Source organism: Staurois parvus, unplaced genomic scaffold (genome assembly GCF_062004578.1).
Source record: "Staurois parvus isolate SC_StPar_1 unplaced genomic scaffold, SC_StPar_1.0 ptg001242l, whole genome shotgun sequence".
NCBI classification, from domain to species: Eukaryota; Metazoa; Chordata; class Amphibia; order Anura; family Ranidae; genus Staurois; species Staurois parvus.
The window spans coordinates 125,001-139,087 of NW_028319038.1; the positions used below are offsets into that span (position 1 = coordinate 125,001).

Here is a 14,087-nt window from a genome sequence, read left to right on the forward strand (position 1 = left end):
ATAGATAGATAGATAGATAGATAGATAATAGATAGATAGATAGATAGATAGATAGATAGATAGATAGATAATAGATAGATAGATAGATAGATAGATAATAGATAGATAGATAGATAGATAATAGATAGATAGTAGATAGATAATAGATAGATAATAGATAGATAATAGATAGATATATAGATAGATAAATAGATAGATAATAGATAGATAATAGATAATAGATAGATAATAGATAGACAGACAAACGGACGGACACGACAGATGTGATTATCTGATCTTCAGGTTAATGTTTGTTCCGCACTCCAGAGATGAATAATGGAATAATTGTTCTTCTGTTTTGCAGATATCAGTCACTATGAAGTTGCTCACAGCTGCTCTGCTTCTGTTCTTGTTCTTCATAGAAGGTGATCTCCTTGTATACAGATATATATATATATACACGGTATACTGTATATAATTATTACATCTGAACTCCGGGATAAACATGTAAATATAATGTTAGTCTGTATTTCCATCAATTGTTTTCCCATCCAGAGGGTTTGTTAGTCCGTTCCCTTCCCCCCACCCCTGCCATACAGTACAGCCAGACTGGTGGGCTGACTTCTATATAGACAAGTACCTGAAATAAATGAATATAAAAACAAATATCTGCCCCGGGTTCAGCTTGAATGAAACAATTATCATTGTGTGCATCACAGGAATCAGTTTAGTGTCACAGCTCTCGCCTATTACTGAACTCGCAGAGAGGGAATCTCACCATTGTGTATGAGAGGAATGATTCAGATTCTACCATACAGATTGGGAACCTCTTTTAGTGGCTACATTGTGTCCATAATATATACTATTAGTTTACCGTTGGACTCATTGTTTTATCTTTTGTCTTTTTTGTACGTTCAGAATTACTTCTCATCCTCACGTTTTCAGATTTCCCCACAGAAAGCGAAAGAAACTGATAATATTGTATAACTGAAATGTGTAATAAATCTGTTTTTTTTTCACAAGGCTTTGAATGCCAAGGAAACCCCCAGCCACCACGTAAGTAAAGTGTGAATGCTGAAGTTTAGTATGATTTAGATTTTGCTTTCCTCATAATGGGCACAGCGGGTGTACAGAGCTGAGAACTCAGCACAGGGATGGTGGGAACCCCTCATAATGGGCACAGCGGGTGTACAGAGCCGGGAACTCAGCACAGGGATGGTGGGAACCTCTCATGATGGGCACAGCGGGTGTACAGAGCCGGGAACTCAGCACAGGGATGGTGGGAACCCCTCATGATGGGCACAGCGGGCGTACAGACCCGGGAACTCAGCACAGGGATGGTGGGATCCCCTCATGATGGGCACAGCGGGCGTACAGACCCAGGAACTCAGCACAGGGATGGTGGGAACCCCTCATAATGGGCACAGCGGGTGTACAGATTTACAATGTACAGTCTGATTGCTAGCGAGAGGAGACTGGGGAAATCCTTCCTCTTGCTTGCAGCAGACTGATGACATCATCTCAACCTGGACAATATCTCTGACTGGACAAGGACGGCTTTTTAATGATTAAAGGTGGAGCTTTTCTGAAAAAGGATCCTGTTGCTGTATATTTTGACACGCCAGGAATTTAATAATATAGATCAGTGGTGTCAACTTTCTTGAGATGGGGGGACCTCAAGTGCGACCTCCTGACATCACCAAAGGGCCACACATAAAATTTTGTGAATATTTGTTATCAGAAACAGCAGAAATACAACAGGATATAGTCAAAGACTATGGGGATGATACAGGAGATGGTCAGAGACTGCGGACATGATACAGGAGATGACCAGAGACTGCAGACACAGTACAGGAGATGACCAGAGACTGCGGACATACTACAGGAGATGACCAGAGACTGCGGACATAGTACAGGAGATGACCAGAGACTGCGGACACAGTACAGGAGATGACCAGAGACTGCGGACATAGTACAGGAGATGACCAGAGACTGCAGACATACTACAGGAGATGACCAGAGACTGCGGACATAGTACATGAGATGGTCAGGGACTGCAGACATAGTACAGGAGATGACCAGAGACTGCGGACACAGTACAGGAGATGATCAGAGACTGCAGACATACTACAGGAAATGACCAGAGACTGCAGACATAGTACAGGAGATGGTCAGGGACTGCAGACATAGTACAGGAGATGACCGGAGACTGCAGACATACAGTCAGGTCCATAAATATTGGGACATGGACACAACTCTAACATTTTTGGCTCTATACACCACCACAATGGATTTGAAATGAAACAAACAAGATGTGCTTTAACTGCAGACTGTCAGCTTTAATTTGAGGGTATTTACATCCAAATCAGGTGAACGGTGTAGGAATTACAACACTTTGTATATGTGCTTCCCACTTTTTAAGGGACCAAAAGTAATGGGACAGAATAATAATCATAAATCAAACTTTCACTTTTTAATACTTGGGTGCAAATCCTTTGCAGTCAATTACAGCCTGAAGTCTGGAACGCATAGACATCACCAGACGCTGGGTTTCATCCCTGGTGATGCTCTGCCAGGCCTCTACTGCAACTGTCTTCAGTTCCTGCTTGTTCTTGGGACATTTTCCCTTCAGTTTTGTCTTCAGCAAGTGAAATGCTCAATCGGATTCAGGTCAGGTGATGGACTTGGCCATTGCAGAACATTCCACTTCTTTCCCTTAAAAAACTCTTTGGTGTCTTTTGCAGTCTGCTTTGGGTCATTGTCCATCTGCACTGTGAAGCGTCCAATGAGTTGTGAAGCATTTGGCTGAATATGAGCCGATAATATTCCCGAAACACTTCACAATTCATCCGGCTGCTTCTGTCAGCCGTCACACCATCAATAAATACAAGAGAAGCAGTTCCATTGGCAGCCATACATGCCCACGCCATGACACTACCACCACCATGATCACTGATGAGGTGGTATGCTTAGGACCATGAGCAGTTCCTTCTCCATACTCTTCTCTTCCCATCACTCTGGTACAAGTTGATGTCGGTCTCATCTGTCCATAGGATGTTGTTCCAGAACTGTGAAGGCTTTTTTACATGTCGTTTGGCAAACTCTAATCTGGCCTTCCTGTGTTTGAGGCTCACCAATGGTTTCCATCTTGTGGTGAACCCTCTGTATTCACTCTGGTGAAGTCTTCTCTTGATTGGTGACTTTGACACACATACACCTACCTCCTGGAGAGTGTTCTTGATCTGGCCAACTGTTGTGAAGGATGTTTTCTTCACCGGGAAAGAATTCTTCGCTCATCCACCACAGTTGTTTTCCGTGGTCTTCCGGGTCTTTTGGTGTTGCTGAGCTCACCGGTGCGTTCCTTCTTTTTAAGAATGTTCCAAACAGTTGTTCTGGCCACGCCTAATGTTTTTGCTATCTCTCTGATGGGTTTGTTTTATTTTTTCAGTCTAAAGATGGCTTCACTGATAGTGACAGCTCTTTGGATCTCATCTTGAGAGTTGACAGCAACAGATTCCAAATGCAAATAGCACACTTGAAATGAACTCTGGACCTTTTATCTGCTGATTGTAATTGGGATAATGAGGGAATGACACACACCTGGCCATGGAACAGCGAGAAGCCAATTGTCCCATTACTTTTGGTCCCTTAGCAAGTGGGAGGCACATATGCAAACTGTTGTAATTCCTACACCGTTCACCTGATTTGTATGTAAATACCCTCAAATTAAAGCTGACAGTCTGCAGTTAAAGCACATCTTGTTTGTTTTATTTCAAATCCATTGTGGTGGTGTATAGAGCCAAAAATGTTAGAATTGTGTCGATGTCCCAATATTTATGGACCTGACTGTACTACAGGAGATGGTCAGGGACTGCAGACATAGTACAGGAGATGGTCAGAGACTGCGGACATAATACAGGAGATGGTCAGAGACTGCAGACCTAATACAGGAGATGGTCAGAGACTGCAGACATAGTACAGGAGATGGTCAGAGACTGCAGACATAGTACAGGAGATGGTCAGAGACTGCAGACATAGTACAGGAGATGGTCAGAGACTACAGACATAGTACAGGAGATGGTCAGAGACTGCAGACATACTACAGGAGATGGTCAGGGACTGCAGACATAGTACAGGAGATGGTCAGAGACTGCGGACATAGTACAGGAGATGGTCAGAGACTGCAGACCTAATACAGGAGATGGTCAGAGACTGCAGACATAGTACAGGAGATGGTCAGAGACTGCAGACATAGTACAGGAGATGGTCAGAGACTGCAGACATAGTACAGGAGATGGTCAGAGACTGTAGACATAGTACAGGCGATGACCAGAGACTGCAGACATAGTACAGGAGATGGTCAGAAACTGCGGACATAATACAGGAGATGGTCAGAGACTGCGGACATAATACAGGAGATGGTCAGAGACTGCAGACATAGTACAGGAGATGACCAGAGACTGCAGACCTAATACAGGAGATGGTCAGAGACTGCAGACATAGTACATACTATAGACAGGGGTGGACTGACAGCTCATGGGCCCCCCCAGGCAATAGGGGATCATGGGGCCCCTGTGTCCTTGCCCAAACTCAAAAACGCCTATGAAAAAGGTACCAGGGGCATCTCATGGGGCCCCCTACTGACCCCGGGCCGTGCCAGAGTTTCCAAATGGTCAGTCCGCCTAATACAGGAGATGGTCAGAGACTGCAGACATAGTACAGGAGATGGTCAGAGACTGCAGACATAGTACAGGAGATGGTCAGAGACTACAGACATAGTACAGGAGATGGTCAGAGACTGCAGACTACTGTAACAAAGCAATAGGGAAACACAGACTGGTGTCTGCAGGGGCCGCGAGGGCTGCACAGAGCGTACCAAAGGGCCGCAGGTCGGACACCAGGGATGTAGGCTATTAAAGTTACTGACAGGTCCTCTTAAAGCAGCCGTGTTCTTCTGCTTGGAGGTTCCATACAAGATAATGCCGGATATCGTTCCCCGTGAATCACGTTTGTATTTATCTTCTTTTTTCAGCTCCTCCGTGCGTAATGGAAAACAGCGTTGAAAAATATGGCAGCGTGTGCCAACCTTACTGCATCGCAGAACTGCCTCCTCAAAGATGTATTGGGAGAGAAAAGAAACTCTGTCTTTGTGCCAAGGGGTATATCTTTTATTCTAACAAATATTTAAGATGCATTTCACTTGAGGAATGTAAGATACTGAGACATTGTGACTGATGGGAAAAAAAAAGTCTATTTCCTGTTATAAAGAATGTTCATCTCAAATCTGCGGTGTTTGAATTTCTTTGTGCTGAAATAGTTAAAAAACAAAAAAAACTGCGGTACTTTAATTATACTGCAGTCCAGGGGCGGACTGACAACTCATGGGGCCCCCTGGGAAATAGGGGATCATGGGGCCCCTGTGTCCTCACCCACATTCAAACCACACCCAAAAAAGCCTATGAAAGGTACTAAGGGCATATCATGAGGCCCCCTACTGACCCTGGCCCCTTGGGCAGTGCCTGAATGGTCAGTCCGCCCCTCCTGAAGTCCCTGTACAGCAGAGCTCAGACCGGGAGATGGAGAAGCAACAGGGGCGTCCCTAGGGTTGGTGTCACCCGGTGCGATAACACTTGGTGACACCCCCTCCGATGATCCCCGCAGGATGGATCGGATCTACGGATTGAGCATAATGGATTGGAGTCCGATCCATTATGCTCCCCAATCCACAGATCAGGGGCGGACTGACAACTCATGGGGCCCCCGGGCAAGAGGGGATCATGGGGCCCGTGTCCTCGCCCACACTCAAACCACACCCAAAAAAGCCTATGAAAGGTACTAGGGGCATCGCATGGGGCCCCCCTACTGACCCTGGGCCCTCGGGCAGTGCACGAGTGCAGGAATGGTCAGTCCGCCCCGGCTGCAGTCCCTCCCGGGTGCAGTCCCTGTACAGCAGAGCTCAGACCAGGAGATGGAGAAGCAACAGGGGCATCCCTAGGGTTGGTGTCACCCGATGCGATAACACTTGGTGACACCCCCTCCGACGATCCCCGTAGAATGGATCGGATCTGCGGATTGAGCATAATGGATTGGAGTCCGATCCTTTATGCTCCCCAATGCACAGATCAGGGGCGGACTGACAACTCATGGGGCCCCTGGGCAATAGGGGATCATGGGGCCCCTGTGTCCTTGCCCAAACTCAAAAAAGCCTATGAAAAAGGTACCAGGGGCATCTCATGGGGCCCCCTACTGACCCCGGGCCCTTGGACAGTGCTCGAGTTTCCAAATGGTCAGTCCGCCCCTGCCGCAGATCCGATCCATCCTGCGGGGATCATTGGCTTGCAACCTATACGGGGGTGACACCGGACCTGCTCCACGAAAAGATAAGTTGTAAAGAAAGCCGACGATGCCCGCAGGATGGATCCGATCCATTATGCTCCACAATCCGCAGATCCGATCCATCCTGCGGGGATCATCGGCTTGCAACCTATACGGGGGGGTGACACCGGACCCGCTCCACGAAAAGGTAAGTTGTAAAGAAAGCCGACGATGCCCGCAGGATGGATCGGATCCATTATGCTCCCAAATCCTCAGATCCGAACGATCCTGCAGGAATTGTCGGCTTTCTTTACAACTTACCTTTTCGTGGAGCGGGTCCGGTGTCACCCCGTGTGGTAGGTGTCACCTGGTGCGGCGCGCACCGCCTGCACCTGCGAAGCAGTACAATCGGCCAATCGGCAGTGCTAAAAAGGACCACGGAGAGCAAAGTGCTGGACGTGGAGCTCATCAGTCTTGCTGCTTCTCCTTTCGTCGTCCAATCACAGGCCTGCGAGTGTGACCGACCTGCAGCAGAGATCATTGAGGAATTCCACAAGTAAAAACACACGAGCGCCGGGTTAATGGTAGTGTGGATGAATAGCTGCCAGCATAAAGAGGGAAACCTCTAAAACCTCCAGGAAAAATGTGTTCAAATATAAATATCAAATCAAACATAAGAGTGCGCTAAAAAACATATAAATGTCTATAAATCAATATGTGAAAATCCAATATATAAATCACTCGTGTGACAAATATATAACACCGTGAAACAAGCTGGTTTTTAGAAAAGCACCTCAACTAATACAACAGCAACTCTAACTCCAAAAATGATACGGGATAAATCAAACATAAGAGTGCAAATAAATGTCTATAAATCAATAAGTCCAATATATATATATTGGACTTTCACACATTGATTTATATTCTCTCTCATTGTTTTATTCTCTCTCCTTCTCTCTCTCATTCTTTCATGTTTTTCTTTCTCTTCCTCTGTCTCTTCTTCTCTCTCTCATTCTCTTTCTCTCATTCTTTCATTCTCTTCTTCTTCTCTCTCTCTCTTCTTCTCCCTCTCATTCTCTTTCACATATTCTCTCTCCTCTCTCTTCTCTCTCTCATTCCTTTATTCTCTCTCCTTCTCTCTCTCATTTTTTCATGTTTTTCTCTCTCTTCCTCTCTCTTCTTCTCTCTCTCATTCTCTCTCTCCTCTCTCTCTCTCTCTCTTTCATTCCCTCTCTCTTCTTCTCCCTCTCATCCTCTTTCACATATTCTCTCTCATTCCTTTATTCTCTCTCCTTCTCTCTCTCATTCTTTCATGTTTTTCTTTCTCTTCCTCTGTCTCTTCTCTCTCTCTTTCTCTTTCTCTCATTCTTTCATTCTCTTCTTCTTCTCTCCCTCTCTTCTTCTCCCTCTCTTCTTCTCCCTCTCATTCTCTTTCACATATTCTCTCTCTCATTCCTTTATTCTCTCTCCTTCTCTCTCTTCTTCTCTCTCTCATTCTTTCATTCTTTCGTGTTTTTCTCTCTCTTCCTCTCTCTTCTTCTCTCTCTCTCATTCTCTCTCTCTCATTCTTTCATTCTCTTCTTCTCTCTCTCTCTCTCTTTCATTCCCTCTCTCTTCTTCTCCCTCTCATTCTCTTTCACATATTCTCTCTCTCACTCCTTCATTCTCTCTCCTTCTCTCTCTCTCATTCTTTCATGCTTTTCTCTCTCTTCCTCTCTCTCATTCTCTCTCTCTCATTCTTTCATTCTCTTCTTCTCCCTCTCATTCTCTTTCACATATTCTCTCTCTCATTCCTTTATTCTCTCTCCTTCTCTCTCTTCTTCTTTCTCTCATTCTTTCATGTTTTTCTCTCTCTTCCTCTCTCTTCTTCTCTCTCTCATTCTCTCTCTCTCATTCTTTCATTCTCTTCTTCTCTCTCTCTCTCTTTCATTCCCACTCTCTTCTTCTCCCTCTCATTCTCTTTCACATATTCTCTCTCTCATTCCTTTATTCTCTCTCCTTTTCTCTCTCTTCTTCTCTCTCTCATTCTTTCATGTTTTCTCTCTCTTCCTCTCTCTTCTTCTCTCTCTCATTCTCTCTCTCCTCTCTCTCTCTCTCTCTCTCTCTCTCTCTCTCTCTCTTTCATTCCCTCTCTCTTCTTCTCCCTCTCATCCTCTTTCACATATTCTCTCTCATTCCTTTATTCTCTCTCCTTCTCTCTCTCATTCTTTCATGTTTTTCTTTCTCTTCCTCTGTCTCTTCTCTCTCTCATTCTCTTTCTCTCATTCTTTCATTCTCTTCTTCTTCTCTCCCTCTCTTCTTCTCCCTCGCATTCTCTTTCACATATTCTCTCTTTCATTCCTTTATTCTCTCTCCTTCTCTCTCTTCTTCTCTCTCTCATTCTTTCATTCTTTCGTGTTTTTCTCTCTCTTCCTCTCTCTTCTTCTCTATCTCATTCTCTCTCTCTCATTCTTTCATTCTCTTCTTCTCTCTCTTTCTCTCTTTCATTCCCTCTCTCTTCTTCTCCCTCTCATTCTCTTTCACATATTCTCTCTCACTCCTTTATTCTCTCTCCTTCTCTCTCTCTCATTCTTTCATTCTCTCTCTCATTCTTTCATGCTTTTCTCTCTCTTCCTCTCTCATTCTCTCTCTCTCATTCTTTCATTCTCTTCTTCTCCCTCTCATTCTCTTTCACATATTCTCTCTCTCATTCCTTTATTCTCTCTTCTTCTCTCTCTCATTCTTTCATGTTTTTCTCTCTCTTCCTCTCTCTTCTTCTCTCTCTCATTCTCTCTCTCATCTCTCTCTCTCTCTCTTTCATTCCCTCTCTCTTCTTTTCCCTCTCATCCTCTTTCACATATTCTCTCTCATTCCTTTATTCTCTCTCCTTCTCTCTCTCATTCTTTCATGTTTTTCTTTCTCTTCCTCTGTCTCTTCTCTCTCTCTCTCATTCTCTTTCTCTCATTCTTTCATTCTCTTCTTCTTCTCTCTCTCTTCTTCTCCTTCTCATTCTCTTTCACATATTCTCTCTCTCATTCCTTTATTCTCTCTCCTTCTCTCTCTTCTTCTCTCTCTCATTCTTTCATTATTTCATGTTTTTCTCTCTCTTCCTCTCTCTTCTTCTCTCTCTCTTCTCTCTCTCTCTTTCATTCCCTCTCTCTTCTTCTCTCTCTCATTCTCTTTCACATATTCTCTCTCTCACTCCTTTATTCTCTCTCCTTCTCTCTCTCATTCTGTCATGTTTTTCTTTCTCTTCCTCTGTCTCCTCTCTCTCTCTCATTCTCTTTCTCTCATTCTTTCATTCTCTTCTTCTTCTCCCTCTCATTCTCTTTCAAATATTCTCTCTCTCATTCCTTTATTCTCTCTCCTTCTCTCTCTCTTCTTCTCTCACTCATTCTTTCATGTTTTTCTCTCTCTTCCTCTCTCTTCTTCTCTCTCTCATTCTCTCCCCCCCCTCTCTCTCTCTCTCTTTCATTCCCTCTCTCTTCTTCTCCCTCTCATCCTCTTTCACATATTCTCTCTCTCATTCCTTTATTCTCTCTCCTTCTCTCTCTCATTCTTTCATGTTTTTCTTTCTCTTCCTCTGTCTCTTCTCTCTCTCTCTTTCTCTTTCTCTCATTCTTTCATTCTCTTCTTCTTCTTCTTCTCTCTCTCTCTTCTTCTCTCTCTCATTCTCTTTCTCTCATTCTTTCATTCTCTTCTTCTTCTCTCTCTCTCTTCTTCTCCCTCTCATTCTCTTTCACATATTCTCTCTCTCATTCCTTTATTCTCTCTCCTTCTCTCTCTTCTTCTCTCTCTCATTCTTTCATGTTTTTCTCTCTCTTCCTCTCTCTTCTTCTCTCTCTCATTCTCTCTCTCTCATTCTTTCATTCTGGAGGGAGAGGTACAGGAGCGTCGCTCTGCAACAGCCCTCCTTAGATCGATCCTCCTGCTGTCCGGGCCACTGCAAGAGTACCAATGGCGGCCCTGCATGGCTCTGTCCACCGCTGCTCAAAAGGTCCCTTCTTCCGGGGGGCGTTGCCGCCCCCCTAAAATTTGCCGCCCTAGGCAAATGCTTTGTTTGCTCCGTGGTAGATATGCCCCTGGCTAGGAGGGCGGATTTGAGTGGGGATAAAGGATTTGTGGTTGGAGGGGGGATTTGAGGGGAGAGCATATTTGGTAGGGTGTACAATTTGAAGGGAAAGATGTGTGCTAGGAGGGGTGAAGTAGAACTACAGGTGAAGTTTTTTTTTTGTTTTTTGTTTTTTTTTTAGTGGGGGGTGTAAGTAGCTGGTCTTGCCCAGGGGTGTGAAATAGTCTAGCACCGACCCTGACTATACCACACCTGGAATTCTTCTTAAAAGAAGGACTGGCAACCAATCCGAAATGATCTTTCTGTGATCTGACCTCAGGGAAGTGAGATGTGATTGGCTGCCTTGGATGGCAGCACCTTTACAGGACAACCCAACCAATGGAAGCAAAAATCAAGATACAGGATTCAGAGACAAGGTGGATCTGTTCCTTCACTTATCTTTATTGGATCATAAATTCAAAGAATCGTCTAGATAATAAAGGAGTAGATGGAGTGTGCTGCGGTCTGTGCGGTTCGTCCGCTCTGTGCGGTCTGTCCGTGGGAGATGACTTTTAGTTGTTGGCCATTTTCTGCAAGAAGAGGAAGACAAAAAGAAGAAGAAAAAGAAGAAGAGGAAGAAGAAGAAGAATTCCAGTCCTGCAAAAAGTGTCCCTGCAGAGAGCTCCGCTATTTCTTTGACATTTATAGCGGCTGCAACAATGTATCTATTTATTTCCGAATAAAAACATCTGTATCTGAAATGGATACAAATAGATACAATGTTGCAGCCGCTATAAATGTCAAAGAACTGTCAAAGAAATAGCGGAGTTCTCTGCAGAGACACTTTTTGCCGGCTGTAGATGGGATGAAAATCGGGCGATTTTTTTTTACCGTTCCTGGTAACGTCGGCCGATTGAACGATCGATTTTTCATTTTTTTAAAGGGGTTTTCTCCCCATCTATGGCCTGCATAAGGACATGGATTACTGGAACCATGTTCTGTGGTCTGGTGGCACCAAGATCAACTTATTGGGTTCAGATAGTGTCAGGAAAGACCAATGGTGTATTTAGGTTTTGTTCTGCCCTAGGCAACCCAAAAACCGCCCAGAACCCCCACCTACACCGCTGGGAAGCCTGACATTGACCATAAACCCAACCCCCCTACCCCGGCCAAGAGAGCCTTCCACCACCACCCCCATATGTGAATAAAATGGGTTTGTATTTTTGTACCAAGACGACAGGCGTTGGGGATGTTTCTCTGTTGCTTTTAAGTTTCTTTTCTTTACTGGATGATTATGTAGTGAAATATGAATATATAAAGTGTGAGTTTGGAGTCCCAGTCAGGTTTTTAATGGTTGGAGTTCAATTAACGAAAACATAGACAAAGATATAAATGACGTCTCCTACATACATTTGGGAAGCAGATGGGATTCTACAACGCATCCAGAAAGTATTCCCAGCGCTGAACTTTTACCACATTTTGTTATGTTACAGCCTTCTTCCAAAATGGATTCAATTCATTTTTTCCCCTCAACATTCTACAAACAATACCCGATAAGGACGACGTGAAAGACGTCCGTTTTGAAATCGTTGCAATTTATTAAAAATAAAAAACGAAAAATAAAAAAAAATAAAAAACAAAAACCCCCCCCATGTACATAAGTATTCCCAGCCTTTGCCATGACACTCACGATTGAGCTCTGGTGTATCCTGATCCTCCTTGAGATGTTTCCACAACTTGATTGGAGTCCACCTGTGGGAAATTCAGTTGATTGGACATCTATATGGTGTAAAGCAGGCCATAGATGGGTCGTTTATCTGCCGAATTGTCAAGCGATAAACAAAAAATCGGTCGTTCCCGCCGTGGATGCTGCCACCAGTGTGACAGAAATACGTACAGGGATTGTATATATCATTTTGATTTTCTCTCTGAATCCTTCCTGCAAACTGAAAGTCCAGTCCTAGCTATTATAATCTTGTGGTTGCAACAAATGTATCCATTTGTATTCAACTAAAAACATGTTTTTATTTGGATACAAATGGATACATTTGTTGCAACAGCATGACTTTTTCATGTAAAATATAATAGCTAGGACTGGACTTCCAATTCGTAGGAAAGATTCAGAGGGAAAATAAAATTTATATATATATATCAGGGGCGGACTGACCATATATATATCAGGGGCGGACTGACCATATATATATCAGGGGCGGACTGATTTGGAAACTCGGGCGGTGCCCGAGGGCCCGGGGTCAGTAGGGGGCCCCATGAGATGCCCCGGTACCTTTTTCATAGGCTTTTTTGAGTTTGGGCAAGGACACAGGGGCCCCATGATCCCCTATTACTCGGGGGCCCCATGAGTTGTTAGTCCGCCCCTGATATATATATATATATATACACATATACATGTGTGTGTGCATTTACTAGGGACTGTCATTCCATTTCTAGAACTGAGGAAATATCTTATTAATGGGATTCAGTAAACAGAATGCTGGATTCTTTTTACTGAATCCAGCATTCGGCTCATAAGCAGATTTTTTTATTGGTAAAACGATCAGCCGATTTGCCCATCATTGCTGGGAAAATTGTCCGATTGTCCAAATCAACTGCGAATTTTTGAACATGACCGATAAAAAAACTGTACAAAAAACCCGAAAAATGGCCGACCAATTAACCCACTAACAGTGCAAAAATCGGCTGATTTTTTTTTCGGACGATTTTCGCCAGCATAACTCCTCCATCTTATTTATATATGCCACCCAGTCTAACCAGTCCCTCATTGTTGGAGGCTCCCATAGCCGCTAAAACGTAGGAATAAGCCTTTTAGCTGCACTGCAAATTTTTTTAAAATTTTATTTCAGGTACTTATATAGCGCCGTCAATGTACGCCGAGCTTAACATATATATTGTACATTCACATCAGTCCCCGCCCCCGAGGAGCGTCCAATCTAAGGTCCCTAACCCTCAAGGGGCGTCCAATCTAAGGTCCCTAACCTTCAAGGGGCGTCCAAACTAAGGTCCCTAACCCTCAAGGGGCGTCCAATCTAAGGACCCTAACCCTCAAGGGGCGTCCAATCTAAGGTCCCTGACCCTCAAGGGGCATCCAATCTAAGGTCCCTAACCCTCAAGGGGCGTCCAATCTAAGGTCCTTGACCCTCAAGGGGCGTCCAATCTAAGGTCCCTTAACCCTCAAGGGGCGTACAATCTAAGGTCCCTAACCCTCAAGGGGCGTACAATCTAAGGTCCCTAACCCTCAAGGGGCGTCCAATCTAAGGTCCCTGACCCTCAAGGGGGGTACAATCTAAGGTCCCTAACCCTCAAGTGGCGTCCAATCTAAGGTCCCTGACCCTCAAGGGGCGTCCAATCTAAGGTCTCTAACCCTCAAGGGGCGTCCAATCTAAGGTCCCTAACCCTCAAGTGGCGTCCAATCTAAGGTCTCTAACCCTCAAGGGGCGTACAATCTAAGGTCCCTGACCCTTAAGGGGGGTACAATCTAAGGTCCCTAACCCTCAAGGAGCGTACAATCTAAGGTCCCTAACCCTCAAGTGGCGTCCAATCTAAGGTCCCTAACCCTCAAGGGGCGTACAATCTAAGGTCCCTAACTCACATTCATACATATACATACTAGGGCCAATTTAGACAGGAGCCAATTCGCTTACCAGCATGTCTTTGGAGTGTGGGAGGAAACCGGAGTACTCGGAGGAAACCCACGTAGGCACAGGGAGAACATGCAAACTCCAGGCAGGTGGTGACGTGGTTGGGA

At 44.6% G+C, this 14,087-nt stretch overlaps 2 protein-coding genes across 2 annotated transcripts in view; one reads left to right on the plus strand and one right to left on the minus strand.

Annotated features, from left to right (window-relative positions):
• Positions 1–5,262, plus strand: part of LOC149437930 (uncharacterized) — a 7,061-nt gene extending 1,799 nt beyond the window's left edge. The window contains exons 2-4 of the mRNA XM_089660436.1: positions 344–404; positions 1,003–1,035; positions 5,012–5,262. Coding sequence (XP_089516562.1) covers positions 344–404; positions 1,003–1,035; positions 5,012–5,214 — 297 coding nt within the window. The 3' untranslated portion in view covers positions 5,215–5,262. The remainder of the gene's footprint in view (positions 1–343; positions 405–1,002; positions 1,036–5,011) is intronic.
• Positions 5,263–10,768: 5,506 nt separating this feature from the next.
• Positions 10,769–14,087, minus strand: part of LOC149437931 (chymotrypsin-C-like) — a 47,284-nt gene continuing 43,965 nt past the window's right edge. The window contains exon 8 of the mRNA XM_089660426.1: positions 10,769–10,914. Within this exon, the coding sequence (XP_089516552.1) occupies positions 10,897–10,914 (18 nt within the window). The 3' untranslated portion in view covers positions 10,769–10,896. The remainder of the gene's footprint in view (positions 10,915–14,087) is intronic.